Source organism: Choloepus didactylus, chromosome 4 (assembly GCF_015220235.1).
Source record: "Choloepus didactylus isolate mChoDid1 chromosome 4, mChoDid1.pri, whole genome shotgun sequence".
Classification (NCBI taxonomy): Eukaryota; Metazoa; Chordata; class Mammalia; order Pilosa; family Megalonychidae; genus Choloepus; species Choloepus didactylus.
In genome coordinates, this window is record NC_051310.1 from 29,221,919 (window position 1) to 29,237,800 (window position 15,882).

A 15,882-nucleotide genomic window follows, 5' to 3' on the forward strand; every position below is an offset into this window, starting at 1 on the left:
AGAGTACCACAAATAGAACAAAACCAAGTGTTTCTAGTTATTTTACCTAGGTTCAATTCTTTCTCACAATTTAATTATATATTTGCTGTCTAAATCCTTTTCAAGGAATTATGAAATCAGCGTTCAAGCAGATAAAATTTCTTCTCACCCTTATATGGCCAATGGGGATAGTAGGCAATCCTTTCCACTTTTTTCTCTAACTAACAAAAGTCATCAAAATGAATAAAGGGCACAAGAGAAAGTACTGGAAACAGGTGGCACTTGTCACTGACAAATAGATGTCTGTCTTATAGCAGCATAAAATTATAAAAGTTTAGCTTCCACTGGCAGCTCACTTTGGTCTACACTGAACAGAATATTCATATGTACAATTTAAAAGTTGTATTCTCTACTACTGCCAGAATTTGTTTTCATCACATGGACATGTGATTATTAACAAGTCCAGCCTATATATACATACACATGGAGAGGCCTAAATAGTGAAATTTTAGGGAAAATATTTTTCAAGTTTCAGAATTATACTTTCCAACATTAGTCATTAAAACTAAAAGCCTAACTTGAAAAGGGAAAAGAGGCAATTAGCAAGTATTGTGTATATACTGTGTAGCAGGCAGTATGTAGCTAATTACATTTTCTCTGATTTTCAGAGATACTTTATAGATGGATATTATTTTTCCCCACTTTACAGGTGAGGAAACTGAGGCTTGGAGTACATAAATTGGTTGGGACTGGGATCTAATTCTAGAAATAACAAAGCCCATGCACTTTTCTCTGCTGCCTTTAGCTTGAAACACTCCCTACTGGTACTCTAAAGCCATCTTTATATTGAAAAGAGCTCATTTAAATCAACTTAGTGAAAACAATTACACATACCCCTAAATGAAAATATATAAGGCCTTTAGAATATTAGGTATGGATTATATTTCTCAAACTCCTTAAAACTTTCTAAAAATCACTGTGCTATAATACAAATAGTGAACAGATAATCCAAAGACCTAGGTTCTAGAACAAGCTCATGAACCAGACAAATCACTTACTATCTCAGTGTCTGTTTGTTTCCTCATCCATAAAATGAGACACTTGAACAATGTTATCTCTATGGTTCCTTCTCACACTGTCATCACTAGCATATATATGAAAAATATATTTCCTATATATTTTTCTTAATAGTGCTCTATTCTGTGACTCAGTGTGTGAGCGTAAACCTCATTCTATTTAGATAAGCTTGTTTTTATTTTTGTTTAAATATGGTCATATTCTCTTTTTATTTTTCTACCTCATTTAAAGAGGTGGTTCTGCTCTAAAATCTCACATCTAAACTGTACATATTTACTAAGTGGAAATGAAATAGTATAAAGGCCGAACCCAATCTGCCACAAATTGCCTAGCCTTGGGCAACTCATTCTTAATTCCTTGGACTTTAGTTTTCTTATAAAAATGATGGCTTTGGAATCCTAATACCTCTTCCTGCTTGAACATCTGGTAAATTTAAGGTTCCTTGGAATTTTTTGATGTACTAAATCCCATGGATGTTTCTTCTCACATACCAAGTCTGTTGCCCTCATTTTATTCTAATTTCTCCCGAACTCATAATAGAAATGCCTTAGCCCATTGGCAATAATGACTGTTTTCTGTGTTCCAACTTTCCCCAAAAAAGGAAGGAAAAAAAGAAGGAAAGGCCCTAAAATTTTTTGCTTTCTTGAAGTTAACTGCATCAATTTGGTTACCTGAATCTTTATATTTTGAGGGCAAATGAGATACCCTTAAGCTTAAAAATCTACAGGATATAGTTGTGAAAACGTAGAATTTTGTTTGAGGAGCAGCAAAGCAAAAGGCTCTAGTTTTAAAGGTAACTTTTTTTTTTCTAACAAGGGGAATATTTTGATGCCAAGTTTCACTCTAAGAAATAGTACACAGCATCCCACAATGGCATGGTGTCATTAATCACCATCTTCAGACAGCTATTACTTGAACATTTTCCTTTCACCTAAATGGTGTCAGTCATTTCAGCCTGGCAAGGGGAGTAGTCCTAAAAAAAAATGCAGTAATCAATGTGGGACCTCATTTTAATTTTTGTTGTAGTATCCAAAGAGACTGTTTTCCTCTTTCTCCTTGGGGGCCTGTGATTCCCCCTATTTAGCTCTCTAAATGCCTGAAATTGTTTTATTACCTACATATCAGTACTGTCTTATTCTAATATTAAGCACTGATTTTTCTTTCATCTACTATTTCAGACCTTTTGTTGTTTTTGCAGGATTCCCGTAGTTCATCTGAGAGAACTGATGGGAGACATTCTAAATACAAAGGGCAGAGAGATCCTCTTCAGCTACATCGAGATGATGCCAAGTACAGAATCAAAAGCTTCAAAGTAATGTCCTTTATGTTCATTTTTAGTCTTTCAGTATTATCTATGTTTACAGCTACAACCTCCTGAGCAGCCCCTGCGGTTTTCTTTTAAGGGCGCTTGTAATAGAAAAGATTTTCCTTGATATATGAAATGGATTTTTCAGTTTTGTGGGAGAAGAGAATGAAAATCCAAAGACTATGCTTGTAACTTTTTGTCTGGAAACTAAGCCTTATGTCTATCCATTATGGCTGAATATATTGTTTGTCTATGGGGATTGATGGTGCTTAAGAAACCCTGAGCCAGCAGTCCCCTGGTCACTAGGTTTGTTAAAATCTTAGTGTGAATTCTTGCCCTCTTCTTTGCATAAGACTAACTATTCTCTGCACTGAAGTCCCCAGTAGATTCAGCACCATATAGTCTTTGATAAATTATAGCCCTAGCATCTCTGGCTGTTCTTTTCCTGATGGTGTGAACTCATGCTAATACTTCTGCTTATGGTTCATTAGCATTGAACCAACACAAAAGTCTGGAAAAATTTTTCCATACTGACAAAAAGACTACCATCCCTTAAGGGTTGCCCAATATCTACCTGGCATATGGGTAATTTTAAATCCATTTGACCTTGAACACGTCTTAGCATAGAGCAGATTTTCTCAGCCTTGGCATTTTGACATTCTGGGCAAGAGAATTCCCTGTTGTGGGGAGCTACCATGAGCAATGAAGAATATTTAAAAGCATCACTAGCATCTACCCACTAGATGCCAGTAGCACCCCTCTGCCAAGTTATGGCATCCAAAAGTGTTTCCAGTCATTGCCAAAAGTCTCTGGAGGATAAAAATGCCCAAATTGAGATCCTTGCTATAGAGAAATTCCATCTGTATTCAAATGTACACTGCAAGTCAATTAAAAAAAAAAAAAAAAAAAAAAAAAAAAAAAAGGAGCCACTGGCTCTTCTGGCTTTTTTTATATTCTTATAAACTTCAGAGTGCATGGAAATTCATTATACTGTATATATTCACTTCTTACAGCTAAATATAATTATTTCTAAGAAGCTTCTTGGCCTCCTCTGAATGTAATTGGATAGAATGCTCAGTGGATATAAAGTCAGTGTTCATTTCCAGAAGTCATTCCTAGCATGCTTAAAATGAACACTCCACTTCCCCATCTCAAACAAAAACTTAACATAATTATGCCAAGCTATTGATACCCTTACTGAGAAGAGGGCATCTTTTGACTTTATGCCTCTTTACTTTTACTTTTTAAAGATTGGTATTATTCACTATAGTAATGATCTTGTGGTCTGCTATGACAATTTTTTTAATTCAGTTTTATTGAGATATATTCAAATATACAGTCATCTGTGGTATACAATCAACTGTTCACAGTACCATCATATAGTTATGCATTCATCACCCCAATATATTTTTTGAACATTTTCCTATACCAGAAAAAGTAAAAATAATAATAAAAAATAAAAGTAAAACAGAACACCCATGTCACCCCCCCACCACCTATTTTTCATTTAGTTTTTAGTCCCCACTTTTCTATTCATACATCCATACACTGGATAAAGGGAGTGTGATCCACAAGGCTTTCACAATCACCCTGTCATCCCTTGTAAGCAACACTGTAATATAATCATCTTCAAGAGTCAAGGCTACTGGGTTGGAGTTTGATAGTTTCAGGTATTTACTTCTAGCTATTCTAATACATTAAAACCTAAAAAGGGTTATCTATATAGTGTGTAAGAGTGCCCACCAAAGTGACCTCTTGACTCCATTTGGAATCTCTCAGCCACTGAAACTTTATTTTGGTTCATTTCGCATCCCCCTTTTGGTCAAGAAGACGTTCTCAATCCCACGACGTCTGGTTCAGATTCATCCTCGGGAGTCATATCCTGCATTGCCAGGGAAATTTATATCCCTGGGAGTCAGGTCCCATGTAGGGAGGAGGGCAGTGAGTTTATGTGCTGAGTTGGCTTAGCTAGAGAGAGAGAGAGAAAGGGCCACATCTGAGCAACAAAGAGGTACTCAGGGGGAGACTCAGGCACAATTATAAGCAGGTTTAGTCTCTCCTTTGCAGTAATGAGCTTCATAAGGGCAAGCGCCATGACAGACGGCTTGGCATACCAAACCACCAGTCCTCAATGTTTGTGAGAAGTCCAACACCTCTGCATTTTCTCCCAGCTCCTCAGGGGGATCTTGCATATATATTTTTATTCTCTGCCCAGATTACTTTGGGATGTGCTGCTATGACAATTTTTAAGTTCTCTAATAGTTTTCCAACATTCCCATCAGGTTCCATAAATGCAAACATTTAAAGGAATGCAAGTACCTTGAACAGAAGTGCAAGATTTAGGCAACAATAGCTGATAATAGTAACCACTTTTTGAGCATCTATTAGAACAAGCCACATGAAATTGCTTTCTTTTGTAGGTATTACATGCTTTGTACACATAATCTCATCTAATCCTCACAAAAGTCCTGCCAGGTTGACACCATTATTTTTCCTCTTTTACTGGTGAAGAAAGCAGCGTCAGAGAGCAATTAAATGGTTGAATCATGATTAAGACCTAAATCCAATAATCTATGTCCTTGACCACTATGGCTATTACAGTATAAATTTGGACCTCATATGCTTTAATTTTTCTAGAAATTACCAAATATAGGCTATATTTTTAATGTGCAAAAGTCAATTTTCTCCAAAATACATAAAAGCAATGCACATATCTTGGTTCAACATAGGTCTAAATGCAAATAAAATATTTAAAACATTTCCCAGTACAGTTAGATCTGGCATCAGTTGAATCAGTGCTATCTAGTGACACCCAAATTGCTATGAATCAATGCAATTTTCATAACAGCATATGGCAAAGCTATGACTGTTTAACATGTTCAGCAAGTAATCTCAACAGAATTCTCTTTTAAAATTACATTTGCAGCAAAAGAGGAAATCAGATCTGGTTTGTAAGAGAGGGCAACACTTTGAGAAATGAGAAATCAGTTTGAAAATTTTACAAATAGGTAATGCAAGTCTAGAAGTGGGAGGAGTACACTTTAGGATGACTTTGTTCAACATTACTTCTACTTAAACATTTTTAAATTTTGATACATTTCAATGGTGAATATGTAGACTTATCAACATATATAGCAGATGCCTGGGCTGAAATAATGCAGTTATCTACACAAAACCAATGAGAATATCACATTTTTTGTAGTCATTGGAAAGGAAAAAGTGGGAGCATATTTTTTCCGATTATCGATTCCAATGATCTTTGGTTCATGTTTTCTATAAAAATAAGCTATTAAAATGACTGAGAGGGGAGACAACTTCAAAAGAAGCATGAGTTCAGATGGGTAGTGGGAACATTAGGTTAAACATTTATTGGCTTCTTGGATAATCAGAAGTGCTACATCTGATTAAACATTAACATCCAGAAGAAAATGCTTCAAATAAGAGGCATTGAGACTCTTTCTGTCAAGACAGAATCCCCATTTGTTAGATCAGCTTTAGAAGACATTATTTCAGCAGCTATCTAACTTCCCCTACATTTTGCTACAACATGGAATAAAAAAAAAAAAGCACATTGGAAAGAGTTGAGTTTACTGATTCCCTGAAAACTGTGGTTCCTGGAAATCAGTTAGTGTAGAATTCATTTTAAGGCAATAAAAATATACCGAGCAGCTACCATATTGCAAAGCACTGTATGAGCTGTTGGGGAGTGGGGTGGAGGGTGCCAAATAAAGATATAGTATATGTAGTCTTCAAGGAGGAAATGCCTTTCTAGTCATCAATTATCCTATTAGATAATCCTTGTGTAGTTGTTATAGAGCAGGGATTGGCGAACTATGGATTGTTGTCCAAATCTTACCCTGTTTTTGTAAATAAAGTTTTATTGAAATACAGCCATACTCATTGATTCACATACTGTCTATGGCTGCTTTCGTACTCACTGGCAGAGTTTAGTAGTTGCAACAGAGACTATAGCCCCAAAGCCTAAAATATTTACTATCTAGCCCTCTACAGAGAAAGTTTGCCAGTCCCTAATCCGAAGGAAGAAGAAATTACCAAGCTGCTCTTTCATCCTTCCACACATTATGTAAAATATTTCCTCTTCCTTATTGACCTGTCCAAGGAATACTCCTTTTGGAAAATCATAGTACTAATCCATTCATTTAAGAAATATTTATTGAGTGGCAGCAATGTTCCAGGAACTTTCTAGGGACATGGGATTCATACTAGTGAACAAAACAAAGATGCCTGCCTTTTTGGAGCATCCGTACTAGTTGAAGGATATCCATGTTTATTGTTATTGTTATTATTAACACAACATTCAACAGGCATTTATTGAGTTTCTACTCATATACAAGGCACTATACCAGGGTCTTAAGAGCATGGCATAATAATAAAAATCATTATCAACCCTTAGGAATTCAGTCTTTACAAAAGCAATTGTAATACAAAGGAAAAAGGGATAAAGGCTATTAAAAAAGACCCTAATAAAATGCTGTGAGAGATCTGAGGAAGGAAAGATTCTCCCGAATCTTTTGAAAGGTATGGGGAAGTATTTTATCCACATCTCAATTTGGAAGTGGATCTCTGTTAGCATTATAGTTGTAGAACCCCAACTATATTACTGTTGACAGAGAAATAACTGTTGGAATGTCAGAACCATGTTGGCAACCGACTTCTCTCATATTGTTGCTGTTGTGAGAAGGCAGTGAAACATCCAGCAAGGCCAGACTGCTTGTGGAGCAGAGGGACACAGGAAGTGTGCAAGTCAGGTTCTCTTTCAACCCAAGGCTAGAGCTGACCTGCTCTTTACTCCCATAGCAATCACCAGGACAAAAGAGATCAAATTTCTAGAAACCTGTTTAGGTTCTGAGCAGGACCAAGATCCACAATTACTGAGAGCATAATATAATATTGTACTAAACTGACCAAACAAACTGGACAAAGCCTGATAGAAACACTTATAGGTTGAATTAAATTCAAAGCTTAATCTAACACAGCATTTTCTCTCTCTCTGTAGACAGCAGACATATTTCCTGGCCTCTTTTAATCAGGCGTAATTGAGTTTCTGTAGGACATAAGGCTTCCTTGCTGCTCCAGCTGTTTCAAATAGAACAGAATGTTCGAAAGTCAGCCAGTAACACAGCATTGCTAATCTGAATTCACAGAGGACCATGGTTTTGTCCAAGAAATCCCCATTTGCTACCTGCCCTTTTTGCTCTCTACTCATATGAAATATATGGTTTTAATTACCATTGGATTTTTTAGTAAAATCACAGAAAGCATGTTTTTCTCCCTTCCTTTCTCTTCCTGAAAGGAGAAACATGATTTTCAATTTCTATTTGGAGAGTTCGCATGCAACTTTTTTTAAAAGAAGCAGATGTTTGTACAGGATAAGATGAGGTAGGTAAGCAAGTGTTGATAATGGCTTTCAGCACAGTATATGAAGCCAGAGTTTTCCCAAGCCCTTTGTCATATTTGTTCTATGTAAACCCGTTCATGGTGTAAGTGCGTAATTTGCTCCTGGAAATTGTTTCTCTCTCACTGACTCTCTCTGTGATTTGTTTATACCTTGCTCGTGGCAATTAATGGCTGTTAGCACTTTCTCTCTTAATTGACCATTTCTGTACATTTCTTAAATCTTATAAACAGTAGCTTCTGAAGCATATTCTGCATACTTCTGGTGCAATTTAAGATTGTAGGTGATGCATAAACATTTTAATTTTAATGTTACTCATTTTAATGACTTTTGAAATATATTACTAATGTATTATTCATATAATTTTATAGGTATTTCTTTGAATCCATAGTGGCAGCCATGGGGAATTTGAGGGAGCTTTAACCACATAATACCCCCATAATCTCATTTATAACCATCCCTCCCCATCCTTTGATAAGATAGCTTATGTAAACTGCCATGCAAATATGTACTCATGCTTCCTGCAATCCTCAACATATTTACCATCCTTTATGCCTCTCCTATATAGAAATTTTAAGGTGCAAGCCTAACTTTTAATTTAATATAAGAGAAAATAGGTATAACCATAAGTGGATACTGAAGTTTCAGAAATGCTTTCTACTGGATTGTATGTCCTCTGAGGTCAGACACCATCGGCTTCATCTTTGAGTCCTTCATACTCCAGAATACACAGTGAGCACACAATACATGTTAAACTGGTGATTTTAAAAAAATGTTTTAATGTTTTTCCTAGCTTCAGCCTTTCTGGAATTCTAACAAATATTTAATTGTTATTTTTTCAGTAATGTTTAGATGATAAATCTGAAACGTTACCGGCAATCAAATCATGCTGAAATTTCAAAAGATCTTTATTCTTTTGAAGTGGTCAACATTAACCTGCCAGCCATAATATTTAACTAGTTGATTTCATCTTGCTGTTTGAAAGTTGAACAAAAGGTGGCCAAATCAGTTGGAATTGTTTTGTTGTAAAATCTGAAAAGAGCAATGGATTAAAGGTGCTTATTTAGGAAGCTACATGGGTACATAGATGAGCACTTTAATTTTTAGGCCTGCTGGAGCTCCACTCTACCAAACCCAGTTCCCTTAACAAGCCACATGCTTTCACCCCTTCATTCCTTTGCTCAGGCTGTCTCACTTGCCCCTCATCTTTCTTCCTTCCTTACAAAGTCCATCTTACTCCTTGAAGGCCCAGCTCAAATAGCACCTCCTCTAGGAAACCAAATCCATTCCTCTCTCCTCTCTTTTCCATAACACTTTATTCATTCCTCAGATTTGGTACTTAACTTTTACTGTCTCCCCTATAAACTCATAATCTGCAACAGGAACCATGTGGTGTTAATCTTTGTGTACTGCAAACCCTGCAGAGTGCCTGACATTCAGAAGGTCCACAGACAATGTCTGCTGAATGAATGCTCACAGTGGATCTACCATGCTACCCAGACTTAATTCCAGTAGCCTCCTTATAACATGGAGTGTGGGTGAGCAGTCTAACTTACAAGCCTAACTTACCAATTCTAATCTGTGATTAGGTACTTCCTTGATTAATTAAGCCCTCTGTGGGTATTTCCTACACATAGTATATGGATATGCTTTTATTGAATAATATAGCAACAAACCATTGTATTGTGGTCATACCAAAAAAAAAAAAAAAGGAAAGATATTTTAAATGACAAAAAATACTTAAAATTTAAAGCTTTGCCGAAGGCTGGGTGAATATGCTTACAAATTCATCAGAAAAGTGTCATGATTAGGATAATATCTCTGACAATATATCTCAACCCCACTCTTTTTGTAACAGTGAAGTCATTCTAGATTTTTAGGCACAGAATTTTTAGATTGGTTCCATGGCTTTAGAAATACATGGTAGTTCGTGACAGTTCCAGCCTTTTAGAAACCTCACATTTGCAGGTTACCTTTTCAATAAGTCAGAATCCTCCTGGAAATCTGCCTCAGATGGATTAGAACCCCATGAAGAAATCCAGAGTGAGCCCACCACCTACAGAGTGTGAAGTGAAGTCTAGTGGGGAAGTGGAAAGAATAGGATCTGGTCTCAAGTATGAGCTGCTTTAACTTTGGGACCTCAACCTCTCTGAACCTGTTTACTCATCTGTAAACAGACATTATGACACCAGAACTTGTGCTGCCCTCTTAAAATGTTGACACAAAAGTCAAATGAGATTCTTGATGTGAACCGTTTGTAAACCATAAAATGATATTCAAGCTGTTATTGTTCACTGCTGTATCTCTGGAGCTTGGGGAGATTTGGTATCCAGTATGGTACATATTAGGTAACCCAGTAAGTCAAATGAATGAAATACTGGTTTCTAGTGTCCCAATTATTTATTTTGGTCCCAATTATTTATTAGGTAGTAATACTAACTGTTAACATTTATTGAATGTTGCAGGCATGTGCTCAATGCTTTCTAGGGGTTGTTTTTGCATAATGTCACACAGTGAGTGGTAGTGCAAGGAATTAACCTCACTGTTCTGACTCTAACGCTCTTAACCACTGTGCTCTACTGGCCATTTGAATATTATTAAGTGTTTAACACGTTTGTCAAAAAATTTCCATGTATCTCTTTTTTTCCTTATCATGTGTGTAAGTGATAAATGCCATCACATACTTCAACCTACTCCAAGAATATTGAATTGAGATTCCTCATATATACACAGATATCATGATGAAAGGTTAAACTACATAGATTAATGTGAGGGCTGTTTATGTTGGAGGATGACTATCCCATATAATTATCTTACAAAATACAAGCATTGCCAGGCCATTAAAATGTCTTCCTTCAGTCATCCATTCAGTATCCCCTTACTGAATGCCTAACACATGACAGGTTCTGTACAACACTTTGAGAAGTTAAAGAAACAAATCAGAAAAGGTTCTATCCCTCAAAAAACTCACATCTACTTGGAAAGACTAATGCAAATATAATTAATATATTATCTCTACTCCTCCTTACCAGGAGTAGGAGGGAGGAAGAGAGGTAAACTGCTGAAGGTTGTGGAAAGAAGGTGAGATTTCAGCAAAACATGATGGAAAGCTGTAAAGCTTGGGCAGATGGATCTGCGAAAGCAGAATGCAATTATTTGTTGTGAACTGGAATTAGAAGGATTTTTTAACCTTGTGTCTTGACTAAAAGTAATTACTTTTTTAACAATAACACCATTAGTTCTGGTGTCCTAGAGACCCATATTCCCAGATCTGCCACCAACTGGCTGTGTGAATTTCAGCTTCTTTATCTGTAGACTGATGGATTAGAGGTGGAGTGGACCTCAGGAGTCATCTAGCCCTTGACTAAATACTGCCCAAAACCTGTTAAAACCTGTTATGTACAAGACAGCTTGCTAAGGAAGTGCTGTGGGGTATCCGTGAATGAATAAGCAGAATGCTTAATAGGTAAGAGTTTGGGCACTAGATTCAGACTGCCTTAGTTTGAATCCCAGATTTGCACTTACTAGCTGTGCTATTTGGAAAGATAATTTAACCCCTTCAGGGCTTAATTTACACATTGTAAAATGGGGATACTAAGTTCCTGTCTCTGGTTATAGTGAAGGTTGTGTTAGTACACATACCTGGCACATAATAAACACTCAATGAATGTTAACTATTATTGAGCCACAATGTCTACTTTCGAGGACCTTAGGGTCTAATACATAAATAGGGTCATGTACAGAAATAATCATAATAAAAGATTGCATGTGACAAATGAAAATACCCCAAGACCAGCCCTCTGTGGTGGGATTCAAGAAATAGAAGCAATCACAACATGTTTCACAATACTATATTAAGGGGACATGCTAATCTTTTGTGTATTGTTCCAATTTTATTCTAAGTTCTGCTGAAGTGAACACATACATAATATAATAATTACATGATTTCTAGTGTATCTCTCTAATATATGTGTGTGTGTGTGGTTAGCATGTCTAGGAAAAAGATTCAATGCTAAGATTTGAAAAGTTGGACATAATTTACTCTGGTTTTCAACAGGTTTTGACAAGGATTCACATTATAACATTTATAATCATCTTATTCAAAATTCTAGGTACTAAAATCATAAGAGATACCAATTAAATTTTTCAGTACTTTTTAATACCTATGTTGTAACATATTCATCCAAATGATCATTTTTCCCTTTTAGATAGTCATGTAAGAAAATAAGCACTTATTCCAAAAAGGCTACCATAATTAGAACATCTTGGCATCTCTGCCTTCAGTTTTTTTAAGTCATGGCACGTTCTTTTGTGTATCTTTATTGATGGCACATTTTTATCCACTGTGAGCAGATTTGGTATCTGAAAATGGATTGTAGTCATGTGCAGTCAAATCTGAGTTGGGAAAAAAGCTGAGAAGAATCTTTTTTCCCTGAGTGATTTGCTAGGACTAAAAATGGTATGCAATAAAATATCAATTGCGTAAGCACAAATCTATCATTACTATTAGAAAATCTACACAAAGAGCTTCAAGTGGCCTGATCTATCACAGTCCTTTCATGAGTCTATTCATCTGGTAGATGAGTGTTGCTTTGGATTTGTGTATTGTGTAAATTTAGATTTCCTGTGGTAAAGATATTTTGCACATTTAGAATTACTGTTTGCTCAGTGGTCCTGTTTGGATAGATTAGAATCATAAAATGTTAATGCTGAGAGGACTTAGAGATGATTGGTCTAGCCCTCTCATTTTTTTACATGAAAAAATAAAATGTGAGAGTGAGAGTCTCCATCTCCTGACTTCCACCATAGCAAATTTTTATTTCTGACTTCCACTGCCACTCTACTAAGTTGTGGAATATTTGCAGGATTAGATGGAAAGATAGAAAGATGGAAATAATCAAACCCTCACCCTCATAGACATTAAAATCTAAAATAGCAGTCATGCATATTGAGATATGGAGGGCAGAATTTAAGTAAACTGCCCACCTGGATTGATCTTTGAAAAAGGAATAAAGTTTACTGAGAAAGAGGTTAAGCTTTTTCAAGCACTGATGGAGAACTGGGAATTAAAAGGGGGACAGAGATGGAGAAATGGTCCATTATTATGCTAGAGACAAATTCAGGAAAACATTTCTGCCACAGATTCAGGAATACACAAATGTTTTAATGTTTTTTCCTTCTCTCCAGAGGAAAGGTTGGATAAATTAAAATTAAAAAAATTAAATGTATCGTTTGTCTTGTAAACTTTGAACTTATAATATTCCTGAAAGAAAATACTTGGTGGATGTCATTAAATATTAATCATTAGAGATCAGTCTAGTAAAGAGATTTAGTCAGGTTGGAACAGCTTTTAAGAAACCAATTACAATGTGGGTTAGGAAAGAAGTGGAAGAAGCCCAGGGAAAATATTAGAAAATGCAAGTCCCTTCACCCAGTGGAATTTTTGCAGAAAATTCTGGCTAACTAGCTTGTTGAGTCTTGACAGCAATAAAAATAGATCCTTGTGCTAAGGTTATAAGAATCGGTAAAATGCAAAAGCTGTGATTATTAAAATTTCAAAGAATCTTCCTTTTAACACTTAAATTTTGATTAAAAGAAAGGTAGGACTTAGAAATTAGCATTCAGCTTGTAGCCAACTTACAATATATACTTATATATAAATTCCACAGCTATCAATATATAATTGGAGGACTCCCACAGAACCTCAAAGCAACAAACAAAAGCTGGGAGAGCCATCTTTCTCAAAACTCCAGAAAACATTTAAAGGGTTAGAGTAACAGGGCAAGCACTGAATCAAGAAAAAAGCAACTTAAAAATAGTAGGATCTCCTGGTGCCCATGTTGGCCCCTCTCCCATCCTGTCACCAGCTTGGCTGGAGTTGGCCCACTGTCCCAGTGCAGGTCCCTGGTCCTGGTTCTGGAGGGAGCAGAGTAACCCTTGTGCCCACACTGGGAGCATATATAGTTGTGGCAGTCTGTCTGGTAGCTGCCTGAAGGACTAAGACAAGACACTCATCACAGTTTCACCATCCCAGAACTTGCTCTGCATGTAGAAGGCAGCTCAAAGAACTCTCCTACAGCACACTGTAGGAGGACAGTCAAATAGCAGGTGCCTGGGACAAAAGTTTACTGGCTGTGAGACATACAGTGTAGTGCCTGGGACCATGAGGAGGCCCTGTTTCCTAGGGAAGAGGGGACATTCAGATTTGAGAAAATGGTGGAATTCCTAGGGTTACATATATGCCCAGGACAAGTTACAAGTGCAGAAAAGATGATGGAGGACCCTATTCTTTTGCCTTAGGCTATTGTCTAAATGTAATGCTAGGGCACCTGAACTCTGAAAGAGAACACAAATAAGGCCAATCTGCAAAAACTGAGAAAGGTTGGTTTTGGTTTTTTTTTTTTTTTTTTTCATTTTCTTCTTCTTCTCCTCCTCCTCCTCCTTCTCCTCCTCCTCATTCTCTTGCTCCTCCTCATCATCACCCTCCTCTTCCTTCTCCTCCTTTCTTTTTTTTTGTCAGTTCCTGGCATTCAAATAAATCTTTGTCATAATACTAGCTGAATGCAACCTTAAGGAACATATGCATCAGTGTCTAAGTTTCAGAGATAATACATTAAAATATCAAAATGTCTAGGTTTCTGCTTATAATTGTGTCTAAGATTCTCCCCCTGAGTACCTCTTTGTTGCTCAGATGTGGTCCTCTCTCTCTCTAGCTAAACCAGCTCGGCAGGTGAACTCACTGCCCTTCCCTCTATGTGGGATCTGACTTGCAGGGGTGTAAATCTCCCTGGCAACACAGGATATGAATCTCGAGGATGAATCTGAACCAGACATAGTGGGATTGCAAACATGTTCTTGACCAAAAGGGGGATGCAAAATGAAACAAAATAAAGTTTCAGTGGCTGAGAGATTCCATATGGAGTCAGGAGGTCACTTTGGTGGGCACTCTTATGCACTATATAGATAACCCTTTTTAGGTTTTAATGTATTCAAATAGCTAGTAGTAAATACCTGAAACTGTCAAACTGCAACCCAGTGGCCTTGACTCTTAAAGACAATTGTATAACAAAGTAGCTTACAAGGGATGACAGTGTGATTGTGAAAGCATTGTGGATCACACTCCCTTTATCCAGGGTATGGATGGATGAGTAGAAAAACGGGGACAAAAACTAAATGAAAAAATAGGGTAGGATGGGGGGGGATGATTTGGGTGTTCTGTTTTACTTTTATTTTTTATTCTTATTTTTACTTTTTCTGGTATAAGGAAAATGTTCAAAAAATAGATTGGGGTGATGAATGCAGAACTATATGATGGTACTGTGAACAGCTGATTGTATACCACAGATGATTGTAGGATATGTGAATATATCTCAATAAAACTGAATTTTTTAAAAATGTCCAGGTTTCAAGAAAGATTATAAAACATTTAAAAAATAGGAAATGATAGCTTTGCAGAGGAGCAGGATGAAGAATTAAAGGTCATTAATCAGGAAAACCAGATATTTGAAAGACCAGACAAACACATTATAAAAATGGTCCTAAATGTGCTCCAAGAGCTAAAGGAAAACATGGACAAAGAACTAAAGGAAATTAGGAAAAAAAGAGATGAACACAAAATTTCAATAAAGAGAAATCATGAAAAGGAACCAAACAGAGCTGAACAACACAGTAACTGAAATAAAAATTCCCTAAAGGGGCTTAACAGCAGATTGGAGCTGGTACAAGAATGGATCAGTGAACTTGAAGATAAGACAATTGAAATTATTCAGTTTGAGAAGCAGAAAGAAAAAACAATAAAGAAAAGTGGACAGTGCTTGATGGGACACCATCAAGCATATCAGTATAAGACTTTGTGGAAGTCCCAGAAGAAGAAAAAGAGAAGGGGGCATAAAGAATATTCAAATAAATAATATGTGAAAACTTCTCATATTAGTTAAAAAAAACATGAATATACACATCCAAGAAGCTCCATAAACTCCAAACAGGATATACCCAGATAGACCCACATTGAGACATATAATAATTAAACTGTTGAATGTCAAAGATAAAGAGAGAATTCTGAATGCTGCAAGAGGAATGCAACATGCCATGTACAAGGGAACCT

The 15,882-nt window shown here is 36.5% G+C and overlaps 1 protein-coding gene across 5 annotated transcripts in view; it reads left to right on the forward strand.

Annotated features, from left to right (window-relative positions):
- Window positions 1-15,882, forward strand: part of CEP128 (centrosomal protein 128) — a 632,097-nt gene that overhangs the window by 590,146 nt on the left and 26,069 nt on the right. For all 5 annotated transcript variants that reach the window (XM_037832153.1, XM_037832154.1, XM_037832157.1 and 2 more), the window contains one exon: window positions 2,255-2,368. In XM_037832153.1, the coding sequence (XP_037688081.1) occupies window positions 2,255-2,368 (114 nt within the window). The remainder of the gene's footprint in view (window positions 1-2,254; window positions 2,369-15,882) is intronic.